General features: G+C 44.7%; 1 protein-coding gene across 5 annotated transcripts; it reads right to left on the bottom strand.

The window, feature by feature from the left end:
- Positions 1-7,703: 7,703 nt before the first annotated feature.
- Positions 7,704-27,128, bottom strand: LOC101756042 (cysteine-rich receptor-like protein kinase 19). Of its 5 annotated transcripts, XM_022829294.1 has the most exons (12): positions 26,832-27,128; positions 22,135-22,334; positions 15,876-16,030; positions 15,511-15,766; positions 14,916-15,138; positions 14,693-14,816; positions 13,425-13,592; positions 12,778-12,954; positions 8,979-9,114; positions 8,325-8,393; positions 8,129-8,239; positions 7,704-7,888 (listed from the first exon to the last, which is right to left on the bottom strand). In XM_022829294.1, exons 3-12 carry the CDS (start codon positions 16,026-16,028, stop codon positions 7,782-7,784), a joined length of 1,524 nt encoding a protein of 507 aa, XP_022685029.1. In that variant the 5' UTR covers positions 16,029-16,030; positions 22,135-22,334; positions 26,832-27,128; the 3' UTR covers positions 7,704-7,781. The 5 variants fall into 5 exon arrangements, 4 of the variants coding, with proteins under 4 accessions (XP_022685029.1, XP_022685026.1, XP_022685027.1 ...); XM_022829291.1 differs by having other exon boundaries at positions 7,704-8,239; XM_022829292.1 differs by having other exon boundaries at positions 7,704-8,239; positions 22,135-22,273.
- Between the last annotated feature and the right edge of the window lie 311 nt (positions 27,129-27,439).

The raw sequence follows: 27,439 nt of genomic DNA, 5'->3' as shown, positions 1-27,439 counted from the left end.
CAAATTATGGGCATCCAGAAGTGAAGTAAAAAGCTAAGTTCAAACTTACCTCGGTGTAGGATGTGATGCGCCGGTTCATCTCGATCATGGTGGCTACCATTTGTGCATCCAGCTGAGGATCTTCAACCAATTGGTCTCCCTTAGGAATTACCTGAGCTTCAATGGTCAATTCAACCCTCTCGCTAGGCACCAGGATCATCTCTAGGCTCGACGATGTGCCGGCCTCGGAAGACGTCCTAACAGTGGCGGCCACGCCTTCAAGGGCTCGGGCGACTTCAAGCTCGGGGGCTTCGGGAGCAGCAATGTTGAGGGGGATAGCTTCCATGGCCACAGGTGAGGACAAAATCTCCACGGGAATCGCCATGGGAAGGGCCCCGGGTACAACATGCTCGGGGGCTAACACTGCAACATCAGACAATGACTTGAGTATGTCGTGCATCAGCACAACAACGAGTGATGCGACACCTATCTCTACACCGGAGTTGGATCTTCCTCCGTCGGTGGTACAGTGGGCACGGGGGCTACATCCTCCATCGGGTGGCTAGCACCATCGGTTGTTGGCCTTGAACCCGACGACCCAAGACCCATGCTAGAAGACGTCCTTCACAACACAGAATATTAGTGATGGAAGACAACCAACTACTCAAACTAGAATTGGTACTCAACCATGTCAGATTAACTTACCTCGCGGATCATCGTAGTTTCAGCGACGGTTTTCCCACCAAGCATAGGGGCTTGACAGTGGTGGAAGGGTCCCTAGCGAGGCTTGTTCTAATAAAGATCGACTACTGCCATCCAAAGCAGTTCTTCCTTCTCCTTGCACGGACACCTCAATACCCGCAGGATCCACTTCAGCAGCAGGAAGCTCTAGGTCACCTTCAACCGCGGCGACCTCCCTGCCTACTGGAGCTTCAGGCGGGACGGCGTCAGTAGTCGCCTCCATCACCTCTATTACTTGCGCAACTACCTGCAAAGACCAACTGTCCTGATGAGTAGTCGTGTCATCAGTATACATATATAATTGAACCCGCACCTCAGGGTCTTGCCCTTCTTTGAAGGTTATTACCGGCGGGGCGCGAGCTCAACGATGTGCAGAGTACTCAGAGCGTGTGTCCTAGTGACCATCCGCTTCTTCTTCGGTGATGGGGCTAGAGCGGTCTCAAGCTCATCATCCGCAAAGCACTTCGATGAGCTAGAGGACGTCCCAGCTTTGTCCGAGGCATGGACCTTCACACAATATGCCCCAGCAGCATCAGAGTCTGAGCTGCTGAAGGACTCAGATTCTTCTTCTTCCACCTCCTCCGCGGCCCCCATTATAGCAACTTGTCGTCTAAAAACCCGCAAAGCACTCTCAATGTCGTCAGAGCCAGGAGGAGGAGGGGGTGAATAGAACACAAGTATAACTTTCTGCATGAAGACAAATGAGTCAAAAAACAACAACGGCCTTTTTGAACATGCGTGGGTACTTACTGCTCTTGGTGGGTTGGTGGTGCAGTACTCTGGGACTACTCGGGGGATCTCACTACCATTTTTGAACATGCGCCTCAACCTCTCCATTACCCCATCAATGGAGATTTCCTCAAGCGTCATCCTCGATGGGTCGTTGAGGCTCGAGTACTCATAGCCCTAGGTGTGGCGGAGCTGCAGGGTTGAACTCGCCACTTCATAAAACTGAAGGCTACTCCAACTCCTATCAGTCCTTGATTCTTCAATTGGACGATGTTGCCTAAGAGCTCGGGTACTTGAAGACTGTTCCTGTGCTTCAGCTCGTCTATCCACCTGTTGTTCCATTTTGGGCGGTGACCAGTCACCTTTGGTAGCTTTGGATCATGGTCTCCAATGTAGAACCACTTCTCCTTCCACCTAGAGTGTGACTCCAACAACTCATACTCCAAGTACAAGCTACTACTATTCTCCCGCATCTGAATTCCGACGCCCCCAACTACTGCAGTACACTCCAGTTTTGGCTGCGGCTTCATCCGGAATATCTTGCAGAACAGTTGAAAGTGGGGATGACTCCCCAAGAAAGCCTCGCACAGGTGCACGAAAATAGCAATGTGGAGAATACCATTCGGATTGAGGTGGACCAGCTGAAGCTATTAATAATTCAAAAGGCCCCGTAAAAAATTAGAGGATGGGATGGCAAAACCCTGCTCGACGAAGTGGGCGAAGGTTATCATCTCCTCGGGGTACTCTTCTAGCGGCCACAGATTACTGCAAGCACATCTCCAGCCTATGGTCGCTTGGTCTTGCAGCAGCTTCACCTTCTCCAATGCCTGGATCTCTTCTTCCATCATGGTTGACCTCTTCCAGGCAAAGGCAGGAGTCGGTGGCGCAGTCTGGTTCGTCTTCCCAAATTTCGGCGGAGCTAGCTATGGCTCCTTCCCATTTCCAGATTTTTTTCTTGGAACCCTCGGCACCCCTAGAAGCAGATGCTTTTCTTCCCATCTTGAATGTCACGAGCCTCTTCTCAGGCATACGCTCGGGGGCTCACAGGAGAGAGGTGGTGTTAGGGTTCTCAGATTGGATTGCGGCAGCGCTGGGCAGTAGGGTTTTTTCAGCGCAAATATCAGATGGCAATGGTGGAGTAAACGGGGGTAACTTCCCTCATCTATTTATAACATAAGCGAAATGAATGGAGGTAATAGCCCCGGTTTTTTTGCCTCTGGCTGTAATTTTCACATCCAGCCATCAGTTTCCAAAGTTACCACCAGAGATAAGGTTACTGTTGGTGACGATCACGATCACTGGTGTTTGACCCTTATACCTTCTAAAACTAGTCGGGTAACGGCTCGAGGGTTGTGTGCCATGTGCCCGTTGGCTACAAAGTTTTTTCTCCAGAGTTTAAGGTGAAGACAACGCAAATGCAGATTAACCCTCAGCCTGATTCTTCGATTCAACCTAAGGCTTGGGGGCTACTCCCTATGGAGTGAAATTTTCATCGCACTCCCATATAAAAGTTCAAGGATAGATATTCAAGACAACAACAAATGAGGCTTGAGCACATTCTAGCCGCATGGTAGTACCCGAGTCCCTTGAAGGCTCAGCTTCGTCAGAGTACTCAGAAGAGCATCAACAACTAGTTAGGATGAAGCCCGTAACGGTACTGGGAACTGTTGCATTTGACTAAACTGTACTTGGGGGCTTGTCGTACATACATCTATGGGCCCACCTGAAGGTTTGGACAGACCCATATATAGGGTTGTACACCGAGGCATGTCAGACATGGGGACTACGATGCAGAACGGCGTAGTCTACGTGGAGGATAGGAACTAGTCGAAGGACCGGATATTACTCGTAGCAGTTAGAGTAGGACTCTCTAGTCGAATCCGACTAGTACTCTTATAAAATAACCGACCTGTTACCCTGCTCCTCCAATATATAAGGACGGGCATGAACCCCCTCCAAACAGGTTCAATTGAATAAAGCAAATAACACACAGGACGTAGGGTATTACGCAATCTAGCAGCCCGAACCTGTCTAAATCGCGTGCCTACGTACACCATTGAGTTCCTGATTTCGATGACACCCACCAACCAAAACTCTACCTTGGGTACTCCCCTTGGTAGGTTACCGGGTTTAAACCCCAACAGGTTGCTCAAGGGCTAGCACCACAGCATTAGTCAGCAAAGAAATCACGTCCTGCATCAATGTAGCTACAAGTAATATGGCACCTAGGTTACTCGCCAGCGCAGGGTTTTCTTTTGGTGGTAGACTTGTTGGTGCCGGAGCAACATCCTGGACTGAGTGGGTACTGCCATCAATCACAAGCTTCACGCTTGGTCCTCCCAGTTCCATGCTAGAGGATTTCCTACAAAAGACAAGTTGTCAAATACATACAACAAGTTGCTAACAAGTTACAATTACTACTTAAAAAGGGTAGCGAGGCTTACTTTGAAGAACACCTCAGCTTCAGAGAGGGCTCTCCTAACAAGCGTAGTGGCTTGATGGTTGGAGACGGCTTCTTTGGCACGGCTTGTTGGGTCGCAGTGTGATCCTCGCCAGATTTCTCCGCTGCCTCTGTTCCTTGAGTAGTCCTTGCGCTGGCAGGTTCCACCCTAGCGACGAGGCATTCTAGATCATCTTCAATTTCAATAACTTCCTCGATTGCTGGCAGCTACTGTTGCGCCACTTTAGTAGTCTCCCTCTCCGCCTCAGCCACCTCCCCGACTACCTGCAAACCACCAATGTCATGGTGGTATTGGATTCACTTATTGGAGGCGGGTAAAGCAAGGCTGCGTTCAATGAAATGCGAGAAGATTACCGTCTCCTCCAGGTACCCCTCCAGCGGCCATGGGTTGCCATAGGTGGATCTCCACTTGATGATGTCTTGGTCCTAGAAGAGATTGGCCGCTACTAGTGCCTTGATGTATTCTTCCTTCAGTGATGATCACTTCCAGGCACATGCTAGAGTCGGCGGAGCTGTTTGATCCGTCTTCCCATACTTGGGGGCAGGCAGTTGAATCTTCTTATTTTTGTCTGCCTTCTTCTTACAGCCTTCAACTACCTTGGCTACAACTGCTTTCTTCCCCATCCTTGTTGCCACGAGTGTCTTCCTTCGCATACGCTCAGGGGCTGAGTAGTGGAGGATGGTGGCGCTAGCGCTCAAGGATCGGGCAGTGGCGGCGCTAGGGCTACAGTGCAAAAGTTTAAAGAGCAGATGGCAAAGCTAAAATGGAAAGGATGTTTTTCTCCGTTATTTATAACCAAGGCACAGTAACAACGGCGGGAATAAAGGAATATTCAGGTTTAATGGACCCGAAGATTTCATATCTGATTGACAGTTACCACTATTTTTGGAAGACATAAGGTTACTGTTGACAGATGGTCACGTTGACCAAAGGTTTACCCTTATATCCACCAAACTAATCGTGTAACAGCTTGGGGGCTATGTGCCACGTGCCCATCGGCAAAAGGTTTTTTTTCTCTAGGTTTTAAGGAGAAAATGGTGCAAATTACAGATTAACCCTTAGCCTGATTCTTTAATTCAACCTAAGGCTTGGGGGCTACTCCATATGGAGTGCGACTTTCATTGTACTGCCATATAAAAATTCAAGATTGAAGGATTCAATACTAAGTTAAATGAGGCTTGAGCACATTCTAGCCGCATGGCAATGCTCGACTACGTTTGAAGACTCAACCCGATGAAGTGCTCGAAGAACACCAAAACTAGTTGGTGAAGCCTACAAAAGTACTCGGGACTACTGCATTTGACTAAAAAGTACTCGGAGGCTTGTCGTACATACATCTATGAGCCCACCAGAAGGTTTGGATAGTCCTAGATGCAGGGCTGGACACCGAGATGTGTCTGACATGGAGACTACAGTACAGGACAGCGTGGTCTACCTGGCAGGACAGGAACTAGTCGAGGATTAGTAAAACTACTCGTAGCAATTAGAGTAGGACTCGCTTAGTCGAATCCGACTAGTATTCTTGTAAATCAACCAACCTGTAACCCTGCCCCCGGCAATATAAGGCGAGGCAGGGACCCCCTCCAAAGCAATTCAATCCAACCAACATACAGGATGTAGGGTATTACGCAATCTAGCATCCTGAACCTGTCTAAATCGTGTGTCTGTGTTCACTTTCGAGTTTCTGATTTCAGTGAGCCTCACAAACCAAACACTACCTCGGGCACCCCTCTCGGTAGATTGCCGAGTCTAAACACCGACACGAGGGGCTATTATCAACTTGATAACCTGTTATATGTTCAAGAAATTGGGAGGCTTAGATAAGGATCTGATCAAGATCAACATGACTGTTAGTGGTGTGGGAGGCAAGCCTATGGGTGCTAAAGGCATTGTCTCTATGGAGCTCACCATTGGAAGAAGACGTTGGCTACCGCTTTCTTCGTCGCCGAGACACAAGGTGCCTTTAGCTTATTTTTAGGTCATGATTGGATACATGCAAATTAATGTGTTCCTTCTACCTTGCATGAATTTTTAATTCAATGGATAGGCGTTGAAGCAGAAATTTCACATGGTGATTTGTCGGCTTGTGTTGTTGTAGCTGATAGTTCCACCATAAGCATACATGATAGCTTTAAATGTTTATCTGGCTTCAATATTTCAAATTATGAGCTTATCAGTTGTACAAGAGATGGCCCTGTTCCTACTGTTTAAAGCTGTTTTAAAATTGGCTAAACCACTTCATGTGATTTTAAGTGTGTTATGTGATGATTGTAAATGTTCAGTACCTTTTATTGTTAATTGTTGCTATTCACATTAGTAGTGCCTCAACAAAATGTTCGGTACCTAGCAAATATTAGTTTGTTTCACATGGTTAGTTATTCTAGCACCTTGCAAATGTTACATGTGACTTTGATATGAAATTCACCTTTGCTGTGGTAGGATGGTCAGGACTAGTGCATGACATGCGGGTATTCAATGATGCTATAACCAAATATGATGATAAGGTCCCACATCCTCCACATGGTAAACTGAAATGACAAGTTCAGTTTCCAACTTTTGTGAGGGTTTTTATTTTCTGATATTTTTTGAATAATTGTTTGTAGGGTAATTTTATCATGTTGACTCGGGTTATCTAACCGGTTAGGATATCTCGTGCCATACAGGGAATAAAGTACCATTTGCTAGAGTTTCGCAATGGTCCAAGACCAAGTGTTAAAAGAAAGCATTTCAATTATTTACATTCCTCACTTCACAACATCATTGAGTGCTCTTTTGGTGTTTTGAAGATGAAGTAGAGGATTTTATTGAACTTACCAAATTATCCTATGGCAAAACAAACCAAAATAATCCTTACATGCATGGCACTTCATAACTACATGCATGTAGACTTTGACACGTGCGATCAAGACGAAGGCATCATCCTCATCTCAACCAGGCTACAATCATTTAGGTGATGAAGATGGAAACACTTTTCGTGACCAACTTGCCGATGCTTTGTTTGCGGAGCAATTGTGCTAGGCTATTTGTATGAACTTTGGACGTATTATAATTTGTTTTGAGTTTGTATGAACTATGAACATTTTTATTCTATTCCTTCCAACTACTATTTTAAATAACTTAAATATATGTGCTGGCATATGTTGGTGTTAAAAAAAAAAGAGGCACCTGGCTGCATGTTTTGGCGTTTAAATGAGAGGATCACCTCCGTGCTGTTGTTCTGACGCAAAAGCAGACAGCGGCAAAGGTGCACCTTGGTGCTGTGTTGTCGCAGAAAAAAACGTAATGTGTTGGCGCGCAGAGCAAAGAGAAGCGGCAACAGAGCAGCAGCGGTGTGGTGTTGGCGCCAAAACATGAGGGCCACAAGCAATAAGCAATAAAGGAAGGGTAGAATGGTCATTTATTTTCGACAACTAGCAATTAGCTAAGGGATCCAAACAACCCAACCAAAACTTTGCTGGCTAACTTTTAGCTTAGGTGTATGGTTCCTTTAGTACATGGACTAAACTTTAGTCCCGCCCATGTTTCGTTTCATAGACTAAAGTCCATAAATGATGTTGAACAAAAATCCTTTTACCCTTCTTCCTTACCCCTTAGTACCCCTACGCCTACTCCTGGTGCCAACCGCTTCCACTCCTCCTCCTGGCACCAAGTCTGTTTCTAGCGCCAACTAAATTTCTAGCCGCTCCTTCTCCTGGCGCCAGCTTCTGTTTCTTTTTTTCATGTTCTAGCGTTTTTGGCTTCTGTTTCTACCCATTATGCCGCATTGCTGGCTTCCTTTGTACGCATGTGACATAATAAAAACTGTGATACATTCATAGAAATGTTCATACACTCAAAAAAAATCATCCATATATCATAGTTCATACACATCTATGACCTACTAAACAAACCATCTGCTATCCAATCACGGAATTGATTCATGGTTTGATCTTCGTCTCCATGATGTATATTTGATACATTTCCTTGAGAAGACGACCCTTCGCAAAATGGAACATAGTTCTCATCATGATCAACCAAATCAAAATCCGCATCCCTAAAAAACTCTCTCGAATGAAATTGTGTACTGCCATGCACGCAATAATTATTTTGACTCTGTTTTGGCATAGGATAACTAGGTAGATCTAGCAATGTCCTCCACTTCATCTTCAAAACTCCAAAATACCGCTCAATGACATTACAAAGTGAAGAATGTGCATAATTAAATTGCTCTTTTTTACCTCTTGGCATTGGGCCTTGTTGATACTCCGGGAGATGATACTTTGTACCTTTGTATGCTGCAAGATAACCCTGTCGGTTTGGGTAACCCAAGTCAACAAAGTAGAACTTGCCTACACATTCATAACAGAAGGTTTATGTAAGTCACATAGCAAGTATTGCCATAATGAGACAAAAGACAAAAGAACACGTCAATACCTTCAGGTGGATGTGGAATCTTGTCTCCATACTTGTCAATTGCATCTTTGAACATCCTCATATCATGAACTGATCCAGACCATCCCTCCATGACAAAAGTAAACCTCGTATCAAAGTCACATATGGCCATCACATTCTGACTTGTATATTCATGCCTTCCCGTATGTTGTACTACATTGCTAGTTGGCACTACAACAGGGATATGTGTCCCGTCTATTGCTCCAATTCAATTATCAAAGAACGGAGAGAAGTGAGGAGATTGCAACCTAGGATGCACACTCCTAAACTCTGGGTCAACTGGCCTAATGATATCAACTGCTAGCTTGCTCATACTCTATAGTACTTTATCAAACTTCCTACATACTGTCTCCAGTGACCTAGTGAAACGATCTTCAGCTTGTCTAACAAACTGAGGGGCACCACATATCCATAAAAATAGCCCTAAAGCCTCCATAGATGACATCCTCCTTATGGACTTCAATATATATGAGTCAACTAGCAAACTATGGAGCTTCACAAACACACACCGACTCATCCTAAACATATTGAAGCAAGCTGTCCTATTTCTTAGTATTTTCATGACCCATTCAAAGCCACTTTATGTTGTTACTCTATATTCTACTTTATTCTTGTAAGTATCAAGATGATACATACCAATCATTGCAGCAGCCATAGTCATGATTTTTCTCCTCTTCTTCTGACACTCCAATATATACTCTTGTACTCTTTGATCATCATCATCTCCATCATCTTCTTCCCTTTGATCATCATCAGACCCATCATCTTCTTCCTACAAATAGTAACAGGAACAAGTTAGTACCATCAACACAGTAACACATGAACCATCAACACCATAACACATGACTACCAACACAGTAACACAACAACCATCAAATCAGTACCATTTCAGAAAGTAACAACAACACATTCTTAACATAAGGTCTTAACACAAATTGTAATATAATATAAGGTCTTAACACAGAAGGTGAAGCTAACAGAACATGTCCTCGGTAGTTACGAAATTCCTAGCTTGCCCTCTTCAACCATCCCAATCTGTCCTCTTTACTATTGATCTTGTGGAAGACATGTCGATTGTAGTCAGAAGAAAAGAGTCTAGTAGTAATGAAAAACTCATCTACGTTGTACCCTGCTCCAGCCTCCACTACCAATTCCAAACATCTATCTATGTCTTCTAGGGCCTCATCCCTCTTCCTCTGTTTCTCATTCTTCTCCATCTGTTTCTCCTCCTCCCTTATTTTCTTCTTCTTTTCCATCTCCTCCCTCATTTTTAACCTAAACTTCTTGCATTCAGTTTTACCTTGAAAACCACAAACAATAAAAACAAGTGATCAGTTACATAAGAAACAGCAAGACATAGAGTACATGTGAATGAAAAGTGATTTAGTTACCTCTGTCTCCCTTTTCCACCATGATACAGATGCTATGACATTACCATCAGGTCTTTAGCCTAGAGCAGTACTCATATTCAACATAAGTCAGAAGGTGTACAAAGTCTTGCATTGTGTCCATCTGTTCCTCATTTGCTTGGTAGAAAGGTTGAGGCCAGTCTTTAAGAGAAAACCTTGTCTCATAGCATTATAACCTCTACCTAACATTGTACCATTCAAGCAATTGCCTGCCCTTATTTGTTCGACCACTAGATCATAAAAAATATGTGTGTTTTCCTCGGACCAATTAGCTTTGTCATAAAGATTCTATTACAAAAAATAAAGGTGCCACAGGGCATGACAAACTACTGAAAATGGGCATGACATATTGAAAATGAACTGAATAGATCAATACCACAGGTAATATTCTAGTAGATCATGACATACTCAAAAGGGATTCAGGGCATTCATATGCAACACAAGATCATAGGCATTCACAAGAATTCAGAGCATTGAAAGGCAACACAAGATCACAAGCATTCACATGAATTCAGAGCATTCATAGGCAACATAGGATCATAGGCAGATGGGCTTTGAGCTTACCGTCTGGGATCGGGCTTCAGAGCCATCTTCATCTTCCTCCTCGAAGGCACCAAGTTCCTGTGGAGACTCGAAGGTGTGGCCGCCAACAGAGGATCCACCATGGTGTACCATCGATCCCCCACGGCTCCCCCCTCTACCTCCGCTAGTAGCCATGGCTCCCCCATGTCCTCCCACTCTGCCACCGCCGGATCCACTGGATCTCAACCGGCGACCTCCACGGCCTCCTCCACGACCAACCACTCTCCCTCTAGGGGCATGAGGAGGTAGCCCATGGTCGCCTCCAACATCGTCCGCCTGGAGGTACTCCTGTAGGAGCCGAGGTTGGGGAAGCCGTTGGCCTGGGAGTTGAGGTCGAGGTGCTCCATGTAGTGGCAGGGAGCGGAAAGGCAGGGGGCCGGCGGCGACGTGAAGGGGCCGAAGTCGTCTTCGTCGCCGGCATCCTGGGAAGAGCGGAAGCTTCGGGTAGCTGCGGATGAAGAAGCCTGAGAGAAGAAATCCCTGTAGTGGTCCATGGTGGGTGCAGTGGTGTGGAGGACTGGGTGCGGCGGCATGAGGAGGAGCGGAGGCGGTGGATCCGGCGTGGGGAGGAGCGGGGGTGGTGGATCCAACGTGAGGAAGAGTAGGGGTGGTGGCAGCGGCTGGAGCGGGGAGGGGAGGAACCGGCGGGGACGGACAGAGCGGGGTGGTGGCGGCGGTGAGAGTGGGGAGGGGAGGTAGCGGCAGGAGCGGCCGGAGATGAGAGGGGATCGAGCGGCGGGAGCGGCTGGCGGTGTGGAGGGGAGCAAGCGGCGGGAGTGGGGAGTGGAGAACGCAGGGAACCATCTGGAAGAAGCTGGTTGCGGGATTGGGAGGGCGAGGGGGGGACGGCAGTAAATGGGAGGGGCAGGTGTCCTGGACACCCTTTAGTCCACTTTAGTCTAATTTTGTGGACTAGAGGACTAAAGTCTTTATTCCTAGCTTTAGTCCACCTGTTTGAGTGTTTAGGAACTAAAAGTGCACCAAAACAGATAGTCCATAGTAACCAAACAGTGCCTAGAAAAACCTCCAATCTCTAAGTGACTATAAACTTTAGTTGGGGTGGACATGAGGATGAGATTACAAGAGCCAGAAGAGAGAAGTGGCCTCAAGAAAACTAACAACTTGAGGAAAGGAAATCCTGCCAGACTTGTACATGCGGAGCTGTTCTTGGGTAGCGGCAGCTCCAGTCGTCTAGATCCCGTGCCGCTCAACGAAGCACTTCCTGAGGAGGGAGATCTTGCTGCTCAAATATCTTGGCATTCCTTGCCTACCAAATGTGCCAGAGAAGAGTGAGGAAAATGTCAGTGCGAACTTGGTCGGGCAGCTGAAGCGTACAACCGAGGAGCCAGGGCATTTTGTGATTCCCTGCAGTGACTGCAATTCCTAGTCGGAACCAGATGGCAGTTGCACGGGGGTAGATGTGCTCGTCGGTCTCCTGGGTTCCTGTGCAGAGCTCACAATATGACTCTTGAAGCGATCGGATTTGCTTATTATGTAAATTGGCCCTGGTGTTGCGACTTCCATGGTAGAGTAATCATCCGAAGAATTTGACCTTCCCAGGAAGTCTGGTGCTCCAGAGGCGAGCGGCGTCCGGTCCAATGTGTCATTAGCATGCATCCTCAGATAAGCACCTTTGGTGGAGAATTCGACATTGGGAGTGCCATCCAGGTAGCGTCAATCCTGTCGTTGACAGAGGGTGATGAGTTGTAAGCAATCCTGTAGTATATTCTTCTCTTCAGCTACAAGTCGGGTCAAACGTGGTCTGAGATTGCCGGAGAAGTTGCTGTTTATCACCGCAGCGACCGAGAGAGCTGGCTGGGTGAAGTGGGAGTACAGGGCAGGGAAAGTGTCTGCAAGAGTGCTCAGGAGCTACCAGTCATGCCAGAAGGAGGTGTGCTTGCCGTCTCGGAACTGAACGGCATCAAGGAGTGAAAGCGGGGCAGCTCTGCCTGTACCACGCGGCCGAGAAACGAGTCCTCGTCGATGGAAGCGTGTTTAAAAGCCTTGAAGATAGAAACCACTGTCTGCTTTTGAAATTCGTTCACAAGTTACATGACCCATCAGCAAGTATCCTGAAACCATGAAACAGGACAAAGGGGATCTACTTGAGTTTCTCTAAACGTGTGCGTGAGCCAGAAAACGGCAGTCTCAGTTGTGCTGGCAGTTGGTCAGCCATTAAAATAATATTAAAATTCCAAAAATTAGTTGCATCAAAGAGACTATCCTTTTGGCAATGGCACCGTTTCACAGATTTCGTAAAGTGTTGCTCAAAAAAACGTAGCACATAAAATGTCTTCCCCTAAGCCCTATTCTCGTCGCTACGCCAAATTAGAGGAGATTAATTATTAATTGAAACTAAAACTGCAGAAACAAGCTACAGATCCATGCAATTGCAGCGACCGGATATGTTAAGTGCGTAATAGTAGTATGGTAAGTGAGCTTACCTGAGTGGTGGTGGCATCTTGTGCTTCTTTGTTTGCACGTACTGGCGGGGGCTGACTACTTGATGCTCTGGCTGACTCTCGATTCCACTCTGGTCCTGCCTTTGTCCCTGGCATATGCTCCACGGAGGAACGCTCAATCGGTGCCACGTGTTGCGGCTGTGTTTTCTGGCCTTCCATCTGTAACATAATGCAATATATATATATTTGTTTGTTCACAGTTTGGCAAAATAGTTAATATATAGATAGGTAAAACGATCATTTACCCTAGTTATTCTCTAAATTGTGCATGTATACATAAAGAAGGTAGCTAATGGTGCAATCAAGTTAAGATAAGAGTAGAAAATACGGGACAATGTATAAGACATCATTCTGAATTTGCTTGTAAAAATATATGGATTGCAACGTTCTCATGCATGTTGTTAGAAAGACCCTTGACAGACCGTCAGAAGAATAGCAGCGTTTCGCTGTGTACTTCCTTTTCTTTATGAGAAGAATTGTAGACATGTTCATATTTTATTAGCTACAAAAATGTGTACTGTGGTTTCGTGGAGCACACTTGTAACATATAAGGTACGAACTCATTTCAAATCAATTGGAAAATATATTTTCCTCCCCTGAGGAGATCAAGCATTAATTGGTCAATTTACCTTTTCTAGTGAAGGCACTGAATTACTTCTTGACATGTGGATCTCATTTAGCATGGCAATGATTTCATCTATAGTAGGTCTTTTATGTTCATCAGCATTGACACAGAGTTGGGCTATTTCAATGCATCTCTTCACTTGTGGACTGTCTGTAACTTGTGATTTGTGCCACTGCAAGATACAGGCTCAAACTCATCAGGAACTAATATTGATATTAACACCGATTTATTAATATTTATCCATGCCCACAACGCATACCAATGCAATACACACACAGGGGGAGAGAGAGAGATGGGGGGGGGGCGGGGGGAGTGAATACATTTCATAGACATAATATGTATGATATGCTAAATGAATCTATTTCATAGCACTTCACCAAGAATACATGTTTGAAACACAATAATAACAAGCATATCTTGATTTTGTCCTCCGACATTTTTGTAACAAATTGTACTTCAGTTCACGTTTTAATCAATATTTTTTAGTTGAAACACATGAATATTTTAAATACTGAACTTTCTACCTATTTGTTGCGCAAAATCATTGCTGGTAAAATTTGTGGAATGTTCAACTGATGCAGATATTATCATAACAGCATACATCGTCATGTCCTCCATCCTTCTAATGCCTTCTTTTTTGCAAAACACAGATACAGATGCTCGCATACACTCACCTCTACGAATACATGCATGCAAAACTACACTCTATGGGAGACTGAGCCGGCTGATCTCGAGATTGGCGAAGTCACCATAGGTGCCTCGCTATCGATGGGCATGTCGCCTACCACTAAAAGAATAACACTAGTTAAATCATGGAATAAATCCAGAAATATGCGAGCACCTGCGCCGAGTCGAGGATTCAAATCCTGGTGGGCAGATTCCACCACAGGGAACCTTGTTACCAGTTGAGCTATGCTCAATTTGCTTTTTAATGCCTCCTCGTATCATAAGAAAATTGAACCCATAAACTGTCTTATACCGTTGACAATCATAATTTTTTTGCATTGGTGTACTAAAGACTATACATTCACTGTGTTCCCCTTGAAAATATATTCATGTTTGACTAACATCTCATAGGTGACCAAAATGTTAAATAAAAATAAAAATGATAAGTATAATGGGCTAAAAATAGACTTTAAAGTGACGCCAACAAAATTGGCAAGCAGACAGTGTTTCTAATTCTTGTTTTCTAGGCAATTGTAATGTAATATAAAAAATACAATGTAACCCTATAATGTATGGCACAGAAATCGTTAGGCAAACTATACTTACATTTTGAAAATCAAGGATATCATTATTTCCCCTTAATATTTTTCCCATTATGATGCCCAGACTATATATGTCCGACTTGAATGATAATTTCCCGTAGTTTAAATATTCCGGTGCAAGATATCCCCTGTAGCACAGTATAATGGTTTTAAGCATCCTGGCAAAAAGCAATCCAATAGATTTGAAGCCACGAATATGAACAGAGTTCTCAAGATGTTTTTCTTACAGTGTTCCATAAATATTTTTAGTAATTATTCTTGACTGTTCTCCAAAGCGTCTCGATAAGCCAAAATCTGTTATTTTTGGAACCATCCCATAATCCAGCAAAATGTTTTCAGGTTTAAGATCCAAGTGATTGATGCGTTGTTCATTGTGAAGATATTGCAAACCATGACAAATTCCTTCAATCAAGTTGTAACGTGTCTCCCATTCACGTCCATAAGATTCATCTATCCATGTAAGTAAAAAGCTCTTAATAAGAAATTAAATAAAGAAACTGTAAGCATCTCAAGTGACAAAAAACTTGCTCGTTTCAAGATTGCTCCAAATGAGTTCGTTTTCTATATTACAACAAAAACATTTCAAGTGAATTAATTTTACTCTACACTGTTTAAGTATGGAGTGGTTCATTAGTTCAGTAATGAAATTTCTTCCAATGTAATGACAATGATTCCTAACGAAATTACTCAAAATTTCAACAAAGCTCATCAAATAAGCTTGCTAAATTGATAGCCACCTGAAAATAGAAGACTTGGCATCCAGTTTAGCTGTATACAACATAAATAAAAGGAAACCAGCACATAAAAGTGTTGTAGTGATACCTTCAAGATAGTGCTTTAGGCTTTTATTAGGTATATACTCAAAACAGAGGAACCTCTGTTGGACATCTGCTAAAATGTCTCTCCCATTGTGATGTACCACTTCTCTTGATATATTAGAGCAATAGCCTAAAAATCTCACTATATTTTTGTGTTTAACCCTTATCAAACAAAAAAGCTCATCCTCGAACTGTTTCTCCGAAATGTCATCTGTTCTGGAAAGTTTCTTCACGGCTACGTTCCCATTTCGAAGAACTCCCTACTTTACCAAAAAAAATATCTCAGTAGCATTTACATTAGCAGTTAGTTTCGCTGGAACTTGTTCTAGAAGATGATTTAGCAAGGCTACCCACAAAATTAAATCGTACCTTGTAGACAATTCCAAACCCCCCACGACCGATCTCTCTCTCATGAGAGAAGTTATTTGTAATATATTTCAAAAATGTGTATGATAGCGGGATTGCATTGGCATTCTTTTCAATCAAGATACGCTCCAGGTCTTCATGTTCTTGATCACCCATTTCTGCAGAATAAAATGTGTAATGTATAGTTTTTATTTCTATATACTTTGTTTTGCTGAACTAGTACTATGTTATTCCATCAAGCAAGACAAGTCAGAATGTGCAGAAGCCTTGTCGAGTTAATGCTCACGAAAAATCAAACAAACTACTCATCCATCCCAAATTGTAAGTCATTCCAAGAATCTTAAAGAGTCCAAGTATCTCAAGTTTGACCAAATTTATATGATAATATAATAACATTTATGATGTCATCTAAGTATCATTAGATTCTTCATCAATTATATTTTCATAGTATACCTATTTGATGTCATAAATCTTTATAATTTTCTTTATAATTTTGGTCAAACTTGAGATGCTTTGACTCTCCAAGATTCTTGGAATGACTTACAATTTGGGATGAAGGAAGTAGTACAATACAGTATTTCTGACTTTCCTGAGGGTTCTCGATCTGAGGGTTGCTGATAGTATTTAATTTGGAGTTTTCCTCCATCGGATGAAAAACTAACAAATGGTTACAATACCAACAAGGAATTATGAACCCATATTGTGTGTTTGTATACCGTGTAGTACCACTTAATAGTGTAACTCGGAAAATTCAGTATCTTGAATTGAGTGCAATCATTGACTCATAAATTTCATCTATACAGTTAACATAGTTAGAAAGATTTTGTTCTTTTTAAACGAGGACTCAAGTTTGGGGCAGCTGAACTTGATATTTAAGAAGTCCCTCAAAGGTCCCAATGACTCCCAACAGGCATGTTGCTACAATCTCAGGGCATTAGATTGTTTAAAACTGTTGGAAGGAAGATGAAAGGGCCAGATGTATCGTTAGAGTATGGTAAAATATTTCATAATAAAATAATAGATTGAGTCAAAAGAGTTTAAGTGGGAGAAATATTATTTATATTTGAGGGAAGTAAAGCTTCATGTTCCAACAAGATGGAACTAAACATATTTGATGTTAAAAGCTGCAATTGTCTATGAGAAGATGTTCATGAAGTTAGCTGAAGACAACAGCAATTATGTTATTGATCTATGTGAAGAGAGGCAGGGCTGCAGTCACCACATGATGAAGACGGTTGGAACAATGCCAAAAGGATGGCAGAATTTCTAGAGCATTTACATGATCTTACTGTCCGTGTCTCATATATATAGTCTTCAAGTCACTTGCAATGCCTTCTTTTATGACATTGGGGAAGTCCATTTGTACATTGGGGAAGTCCATTTGTTGATTCAAGCTTGGATGAATGGCAAAGACACTTTGCAGGTAGAAATTGGCAAGAGAATGAAAGATAAATTTGACAAGTATTGGGGAGTTTGGCACACCAACAAGGAGAATGACAATGGCAATGAGCAGGACAAGGACAAGGGCATGGAGAATAAAAAGGAGAAGGACAAAGAGAAAATTAACTTACTGATACTGATATTTGTTGCTGCATCCTTGATCCAAGGTACAAGTTATATTTGCATCATACAAACATTACTGTTGAAGAGATATTTGGTGTGGAAAGGTGAGAGACCAAGTTGAGATGTGCCTTAGTATATTTGTGATGAGTAATTGACTAGATGATTTGAGGCTTTACCGGTTGAGTCCATATTTCATATTATGCATGATTATGCTAACGGCTAACCGGATGTGTTGTGTTGTGTGCGTTGTATTATGGTGTTTGTGTAAACCATATGTTGTGTGTTGTGTCTCTTGGCTTGTAATGTGCAGGTGTAGAATGCGACATGGTGGTCGACAGCATGAGGTGAAGGTCAAGCGAAAGGTTCATGCTGATGTACTAGGGCTGTGAAGGATGGACACAAGTAGCCTTGGACCGAGGAACTCGAGGAGTCCGGATGGAGTCATGGTCGATCCACATGGTGCACGGAAGAGCAAGAGTACACGGACGGTGATGGAGACGGCGTCAGTTGAGTCAAGCAAGACGGAGGCGAGTCGAGTAGGCGGCCCGAGAGCTGGGAGCGAAAGACTTGGAGGTGCGAAGGCTTGGTGGAGGCTGGACACGCGTCGACATCGGTGAGTCATGTCTTACGGGGCGTGCAAGAGGGTTTGAGCGGTTTGACCTCAAAGCCGGGGATGAGTCACGCCTGCGTGGTGTGCAAAAGGTTTTGACTGGTTTGACCTTAAAATCGAAGGATGAGTCCAGTGCGGCTGGACGGCGTCGAGTTGAAGGATGTGTGGCACCATTACAAAACTTGCGTCGAGGTGAAGCGAAGTCGTAAAGGCGTCGGGTCTGTCCGATGTACGATAAAAAAGTTGGACGATTTTACTCCTAGGGGTATTTTTGTTGTGTGCCAAATGGCTATATATACGAGGAGTGGGCTGTTGGGCAGCTACATCTCTTTGGTGGTGGGATTCTCATTTTGTTGGTGAGAGTCTTTGGGAGGTGTGAGAGAGATGAGGGATCTTTGATTTGATTTTTTACCATCATAACTTTGATTGTGCTTAGAAATAGCTTTTAACTGAACATGGTGGAGTAATCTAAAGATCAATTTCGTGCCATCTTGTTTCATCCCGTTTGAATCTGCGATTTATCTTTTTCGGGTTTTTCGGAGCATTTTTGTAGGATTTTTTTGTTCTTCGTGGTTGAGCTTAAATCCCACGAGGTTTGTTGGAGGAATTTATTGCTAGGACCCTTGTAAGCGACTTCATTGTGATCCCTCAAATCCGTCACAAATTTATCTTGAATTTGAAGTTTTCCGCTAAACCGTGTTATTCGTCGGGCATTCGATTTTCTCCAAAATCCGTGGTGAATATCTGAGCTTTTCGAGATCTATTCCTGGATCTATTAGTCCCTAAGGAGGTGCTTCTATGGCTTAAGTTTTCGTTTGATCCGTGGTGTTTTGAGAGAGGACTTTTCGTTTGAAGTTGGGAGTTGTTCTTCGTGTTCTTGTGTGTTCTGTTCTCTGTTCGAGCGCAGGAGGAAGAAGCGAGAAGCGAGCAGCGAGCAGCACGCGGTGCGCACGCACGCGCTCTCGGCAGGCCGACGCCGGCAGCAGCTGCAAGGCCCGCCTGGCTTCCTGCGCGTGCAGCAGGCCCGTCTAGCTGCTGTGCGAAGCAGGCCGACGCGGGTGGAGCGGGCTGGCTCGGGGTGAGGCCCAGCGTGGGACCGCCAGCCCAGGGCGTCTGCGCACGCTCGTGGCCCAGCGCAAGGCAGGCCAGGGCCAGAGCGAATGGCCCAAGGGAGGCAGCGTTCAGGGACAGCAGCCGCTCTCGTTGTGTCTGCAAGCCTGCAAGGTTCTGTAACAGCAACAACAGCAGTGCAGCTTCTAGCTTCTGAATGCAGCTGACCAAGCCAAGGAACTCAGGTAAAGATCAGGTGCACGAACTGAATACTTGAAGTGTCATTGTCTGTGAATAGTGGAGAAATCATTGCTTTGTCTCTGAAGTGGCAGCTTCCTTTGCTTGTGTCAACAGTAACTAGCTTCCTTTTTAAATTAGTAATCTTTGCTCTGTCTTTTTATTACCCGAATAATATATATGCTTATGTGTTTGGCGGTAGCATTTGGTCAATAGTAGCTTGCTGTGTAGCTCAATAGCTTTGCTCAACTATTGTCTCACATGCTTAACCGGAGCTCTTGTTTTAGTTGGTAATTAGTGAGCAGCTCTTTCAATTTGCTTCCACTATGCTTTGAGCTCTTTCCAATTTGCTTCTGCTATGTTTTGAGCGTTTCTACTCGCTCCTAGGGTGAACTTGTCACGAGTTGACTGAAGCGAGGTGTGTTTGGGGTGGCAATCGGGATAATAAGCCTTGATCTTGAAGAGAATTTTTTAAAAGCTTCCATCATTCACCCCTCCCCCCAACTGGTCGCTCATCCCGGTCCTTCAAAAGGGGACCGCTAGTTTCGGTACCTGAAGAGATATTTGAAGAGATATTCCAGTTTTGGCTCACATGGCTCATGATGTGTTTGCTATACCTATCTCAACGATAGCTTCTCAGTCCATTTTTAGCACCACTAGATGAATCTTAGATGACTTTTATACCTCCCTTACTCCATTCATGCTACAGGCTCTGGTTTGTAGACAGGATTGGCTGAGAAGATCCACTACTGTTAACATCAAGGAGAGTATGGAGGAATTAGCAGACATTGGAAAAGGTACAATATTTCAGCATTTTCTCCATGTATTTGTTCTTTGTTGATTATGTAATTGTTCACTGCATGCTTTCATTTCCTTTAATTTCATGGTTAATTGAAGAATTTGGAGGTGATGGAAAAGGGAAAGAGAAGGCTACCATTACCACTTCCAAGTCTCAAGCAAGAGTAAAATGCACCGCCGGCCCTTAAACTTGGCAGCGATAGTCATCTAGGTACCCAAACTTCCAAAATGCCATCTAAATCCTTGAACTTGCTAATCGGCTCACATGAGAACCAAATCACCACTACCTTAGTTAAACCGCTTGCGGGGCAGAGACGGCCGGCACGAGGTGCAGCGGCGGTGCTGCTTGGGGCACGCGGTAGGGGCTGGCTTGACCTGAGCGATGCACGGTCGGGATGGGGAGGAGTTCGGCTGGGGGCGGCTCGGATGCCGGCCATGAGGCATGGTGCCATGGGGCTTGAGGATGGCTGGCAGGGGCTGGCTCGGCTGGGCGGCGCGCGGCCAGGATGGAGAGGGGTTCGGCTGGGATCGGCTCGGATGTGGACCGCAAGGCATGACAACATGGGCTTTAGGACGGTCAGCTCGTGAGGGGTGGGCGGTGCCTGGCGTGGGGTCGAAGCGGCTGGCGTCCTCACAGAAAGCTTCACGGCTAGTGTGATGAGGCGGAGGCCGACGTCGCCAAGCTAGACGACATCGGCCATAGGCTGGCGGGTGGCCTTCAACAGAGTGCCAGGAGCCCAGAGCCGAGAACCACCACTTTTCGGCAACCAGCACTACTGTCCCCTAGTCCTATGCAGCGGCTTGGGGAGGCAGAGATTGGGCGGCTGGTGTTCGGGAGCGCAGAGGAAGGAAGAGATGGAGGGGACGGGGGTGGCGATGGGGAAGGGGATCGAGGAGGACGGCAACCAACAAAGGGGACTACCTGGAAGACAAGATGGGGAGAAGAAGATGGAGCTGACATGCACGTCAACGTACAGTTTGCACGCCACGCAAGCGTTTTAACTTAATTGGGTAGTGGTGATTTGGAACTCACCCAAATTGATTAGCAAGTTTAGGGATACAGTGTGCATTTTGGAGTTTGGGGATCCATATGACACTCTCCGCTAAGTTCAAGGACCGGCTGTGTGCCTCCTCCAAACCCGGAACAACTATATCTTAAAGGTATCAATCATTATGTAATGTAATTGGTTACTTGTTCTTGATCATACCATGTTGTAGTGGCTGAAAATAGCTCTCTATTTTTGAGCATGTTCTTCTATTCACAGGTGAAGTGCATGAAGCCATAAAGTTACCGTTGTTCTAAAGCTGCAATAATCTATTTTGTGTCATTCTGTGTCTTTGTGTGATGATTAGATCAATTGCACCTGCACTTCTCCTACTACAAGATTTGATCTGTTTTAAGATTCTTCAGTGTGGTCATGACCTCAAGTGTTTGTGTGTGAATTTGTGATACTGGTAATCTGGTTGGTAACTTGGTATGGTACTAGTACTACTATGAGTCTGTCGTCTGAGTCTGAACTGATGGTCTCACTGACTCATTGTGAGTTTGTGAGTCTGTGCTGTGAATCTGCGATGGACTGATGATGTCAATGTCATGGTGAATTGGCGATGCACTTATGCTTGTGCAATTTTCATGTGTTAGTTGCTGAAAGTTATTGATGAAACTCTGCTGAAGTGCTGTTTGAATCTGCTGTATGCTCTGCCTGAATGCCTATGAACTATGACATTGTGTAATCAGGATTACCCGTTACCCGAACCCGACATTTCGGGTTTCCCTTTCCTCGGGTAACAGTTTCGAAAACCCAAATTTAGATTATCCGAATTACCTAACCCGAAATTTCAGAATTACTCGAATGCCCACCCCTAGGCCCTAGCCGCACCGCCGCAGGATGTAGGCCACAGCTACGGTTGCCCGTGCTAGCATAGCAACACAAGTATGTTCCTAAATAAAAGAAGTATGTAGGACTCAACTGAAAGCATTAGCAAAATCGTTAGGTTTCTAACCTGGATGCTGGGAGATGGAGGCCTTCACGCAGGCGGCTCGGTGCAGGCGTCCGTAGAAGAGAACGAAGGCTCACGTACGTGGTTGAAGCAGCCGCCAATTGAAGGAGGTAGAAGATGCAGATTTGGTCTCGTTGCATAGCTGGAGATTAACCAACCCGTTGTTAAATAACTTGCACACCTCGCGATGATACCGTATTAAACTGCAAGTTCACCATAAGAAGAGTTTACTAAGATGGCAGCAGAAGAGTTGACCAAGGCGCCCATTGACTGTATTTTTATGCTTGCTTGCGTCGGCGTCATGACCAGAATTGATATAGACCTTTCTTTTCAGGATATTTATCATATTAATTCTATGACCTTATCTAAAATTTTGACTAGGACACATAGAGCAACTAGGCAACAACAGCCAAAAGTGAGAAACAATCCAGTTGTTCGGTAAGTCCTCCTTGTATGAGAGAAAGGAATTGATGCAAGTAAAACAAGCTCTTTTTCTACTATTCAAGAACATTTTTTTTTTGCTGGAGCCTAAGGTTCAAAAATTTAAAAGGTAATAAACAGTTCCCTTGATCGTGCAGCATGAGATGAAATAGTCTACCCACACACCTACGTTAGTTGGGGCATTAAAACTGGTCAACCAAACACTTTCTCATATGAGAAACTGCCTTCGAGGGGTTGTCCAGCATTAACTGGTCAAGTGTCTCCATAACTCCATCACATGTGACGTTAGTTGGGGCGACAGTGACATTGCATCAAAGAGATGAAAACCTCGCAAACTTTGTTTAATCTATGAATATTACGTTTTACTATACTTTACTCTTCGATGAGTGACTTTGGATCCTGGCAGTGGCTAGCTTGCCCTGTACTAACAGAAAAAAAAATCTCTTCGTATCATGGTGTGACTGGCAGAAATATGTCAACAGGGATGAAGAGGAGGTTGAGATTTCGAAAGCAGTGGCATTTAACTAACAGAGTGTTTATATTCTACATTGATGTTTATGGTTGACTGATTCTCCCTCTAACGTATCTGAAATAAGATGTAGTATGCGTTAGTTTGGTATATGCTGGGTTAACAGGTTGTCTTAAAGGATAACAGATTGAGTGGGAACAAATACCATTGCCAAACGAATGGCATTTGCGGTGAAGGAAACATAATCTCGATTAATGGAACAAGGCATGCTGATGGATTCTTTTGCTGTTGAGACCACCCAACATTGATCAACAAGCGCATCATTAAATTGACAGGCATCAAGTTCAGATCGAGTTAATATGACCTATATGGAGATACATGAACCAATCCATAATAGGTCATGCCAAAAAAGAAAACTACAATAAATTAGATAAAGATGTCTTCTCCACGGTATCTATTGCAACCATGGCCACCCTATGCTATACTCTATCACAGTCGATCCTGCCGCTAGTGGAAGAGAGGATAAATAGACAAAAAATGACTAGTGAAAAAAATGACATTCCATCCTTAATAAAAATCTTGATTGTTTTTTTATCCGGGATTAAAGAGGCTTCAGTCCCGAGTCTAAATTTCGAAATCCGTGAAGACACCTTTAGTTCCGATTGTATCCCCTACTTAGTTAGATGTGCTATGTAGATGAGATGGTAAAAAAGCTACACGTGTGGCTTGAGGTCGTGGATTCGAATCCCGTGCACGCGCATATTTAAGACCAGACTAGTCACCCATCCTGACAAACGAATCTATACAATCGCTGGAGAAACATCGACAAGACCGTGCCTCAAGCCTGATCCTGCTCCTATGCTGCCATCCATCAATGCAACCGCATCACTTGTTCCGGATGGAACACTATAGTGAGCCCAAGAGAGAGCCGGAGGACTCTTATTTTAGAAGAAGGCATCAATAGCAAAAGATTCACCATTACCATTATTGACCAAGGTGAAGACAGATGGATGTTTTATTTGGATGAAACGTAAACAAGTACCAGATTTATTAAAGGGATGGATCCTCCTTGTCTCTTCCTAACAGCAGCTCGCCGGAAAGGAAGAGGGAAGGAGACCCAATGTAGGGGCATGCACTATGCTTATGTGGAGGGGTGGGCGTGGGAGTTCGACAAGTCTATGAATCTCTGTGCAAGGGAACACAATCCAACTTATGGCATTCGATGCTTTGATGAAGGCTCCAAACCCATAAATAAAAGATTAAAGCATGCAAAGAGAAAGTCTAACTATTGGGGGCAATCCCAATGGGATGGCTAGGATGAATGGTTTCTGCATGTAAGCAGAATGATGATTCGGTAATGTAGTTAAGGACGAGGGAGAAGGAAATATTTTCTCAAGCAAGAAACCAACTCAACACGAAAACGAAGGAAGGAAGGAGGGGATATAAGCAGAGGAAAGTAGACATAAAATAGGGCAATGGACGAGAATTAATTTTCATCAAACCATCTATTAGGAATATAGTTTCTATGTGTAGTACCATATGATAAGTACGTATTACATATCCAATTTATTTAATGCAACCGGGACGAAAAGTCAAGTCAGTCGATCGAGCATCCATTATGTAGAGTCCTCCTGGTTAGTTCGTGTGTAAGTAAAAAGATTGAAAGACCCAATTGATAATAAAGTTTTGGCTAAGTCAAGTCACGTTAAATAATTTTGAACCATGTTAGATGCGCACATGAAGATACATGCGCCATTTAAGCTGGAAGATAGGGGGTCTAGAATTTCCAACTTGAAAATACACAGATCCTTGCTGAATCAAAATGTATGTTTTTATTTGCTGCTTTAATATTTCCACTGAATTTGTGTATTCAAAAATAGAAATATTTGCAGAAGCCGACATGTAGTAAGTTTGTAGTAGTTATTACTCAAATATAAACACTTGCAATTGAATGGGAATTAAGCGTTGGCGCTTCTTGTTTTAATTAATTTGGCTGACATATATGCAGGTATTAGCTGCCTAGATCAAATTAGGCAGCAGGCAAATCTATACCTATATCTTATATAGATGGAACCTACTAGGTGATGGTTTATTTCCCTCCTAGATTATATAAGCTAGATTATAGTTCAAAGGTAGTAGGGTAAAAGATCATCATGGGACTACATATAATCTGAAATAAGCTGCCAAGATTAGCTTATTTAAAATTATTTGTAATCCCAATATGATCTTTTACTATAGTACCCATGACCCATAATTTAGCTTATATAATTTAGATAGATTATAATCTCAAACAAACAGGGATAAGTATCATTGATAGCCGGTAGTTGGTAGCGAGGTGTCCAAGGACTAGGCTCTAACTCTCGGAGTGTATCTTTTATCGAGATGAGTCGATAGCTGAAGCAGGCAACAATGGCCACCAAAGGGTACTGCCAAACCCTCTAGGTCAGCTGGTGTCCATACCATTAATAAATAAATTAATGAAGATATGGCGGGAGAGTCAACGAGGAGAGAAGGGAGAAAATGAAGACATTGTTTGTACACGAAACAGTGTCGGCACATTCTCCAAGCGACAAAGACCGCCAGAACCGCGTTGAGGCGGGCGCAGTTTCCTCCCACGCCGCTTTGCGGGGGCCACGGCTGGAAGCTCCACAACAAGAATCGCATGTTTTGCTGCGCGTTTCCAACAGATGACCGACGGGGATCGAGAATCTTCACAAATTTTCAAACTGGTGATGAATCTGGGACAAACAATCACCAACGATAAATCACCGACCAAATGCTGTATAGTCTGAAACTCTCACCGTTAGCTGTTAACCGTCGGCCACCAAATTGGAAACACTCAGGAAAAGATACAATTCTAGTTGTGTCGTAGCGCCGCTGCGCTCACCGTCCTCCTCGCGGCGCCCATTTTCCCGCTTATGGTCGCCGGCGGAGGGCCTGACAACGCCAACGGAGCTCGCCAATGCCGGATCTGCAGCACGAGGTTGGGACGAGAAACAGTCGCAGCCGCCTCGCGTCCACTGCCGCTGCCGCTCCCGCGACGAGGCCCCCGAGCCGAGGCCAGGCCCCCGCGCAGCTGCCGGCGCCAGGCTCCCGCTACGCCGCCTATGGCGAGGCCCCCGCTCCGCCGCGCGTGCGAGGCTAGCCGCAGCTGCTCCTCTGCTCAGCCGCCCGCACGAGGCCAGGCGTGGCTGGGCTCGCGCTCCAGCGCATGACGTGTCCCCCGCGCCACCGCCCCCGGCTGGCCCCTGCTCTGCCGCCCGCACAGGCCGCCCACGGTGAAACCCCCCCACGCTGCTGCACGCGCGACGCCGGCCGTGGCTGGGCCACTGCTCCGCTGTCCACAGCGAGGTAGCGCCGCCGCCCCGTCACATGGCACTGCCTGCCGCGGTCTTGCTGCCGCCCACACGACGTCCGCCTAGCTCGCTGCCTCCGCAAGCCACACACCGTCCGCGCCTAGCTCGACCGCGCCGCCGCAAGCCATGCGCCCAGCCGGCGTACGTGTTGCTGCGCCGCCCAGATCTTGAGCGACTTGCAGCCAGGAGAAGTGCAGAACAGGGAGAGGAGGTCGTCAGATTACAGAGATGGTACGAAATTTATGTTCACCTCGCCAGGTTCCAGACCAACAAGCACTACAGCTCATAGGCAGACTAAGAGAGGTCCATGGGAAGCAGAAGGATGAAGGAAGCACCAACAACCATGATTTCTGAAGAGCTTAGGATAGTATCAGTACCGGGGCAGTGAAATCAAAAGGAACTGCGCTACAAATGTAACCAACGCAGGCACGCACCTGTTAGCAATGGAACGAGCTGCTGGTGAGGAAACCCATGGATTGATGCTGGATGCAACGCTACCAGATCAGAAGTCGTCTATGACTGGTAGAGGAAGGGGAATACCCGGTGAGAGCGAGGGACATTTGTGCTTGTTTCTGTTTGGAAAGAGTCAGTAACATCATTTTCTTCCTTATTTATTTCTTTATAATCCGGAAGACTTTACAAGTCCACACACCGTGTTATTTCCTTGTTTTTATGATTACAATTACATCAACGCACGTCCATTGCCACGAGGGCTTATTAATCTGGAACCATCTTATCACCACGCAAGCAAACGGAAAGCAATTTCCAATTGTCACAGTACATATCTTCATTGACGTTTCTCTTGTCCAACATATCTGAGTAATGAAAAGGGAATCACCTTCATGTGCAAGCTTATAACTATGACATCGCCTCATGATGGCGCAGGATTACAACTTGACACCCAATTGAATCAAAGACCTCAAAACGTATGTGAAGCTACTATGAGGTGATTATGATGGTAAGTTTAGTGTAACAACTTTCACGGGTAGAGAACTGACTTTCGATCCGCCCCCTTTTATCCCGGTTTAAAAGTGGCCCGGGA

This window comes from Setaria italica, chromosome VIII (genome assembly GCF_000263155.2).
Source record: "Setaria italica strain Yugu1 chromosome VIII, Setaria_italica_v2.0, whole genome shotgun sequence".
Lineage (NCBI taxonomy): Eukaryota > Viridiplantae > Streptophyta > Magnoliopsida > Poales > Poaceae > Setaria > Setaria italica.
The sequence above is the reverse complement of the archived record's forward strand: the minus strand, read 5'-3'. Positions and strand labels throughout refer to the sequence as shown.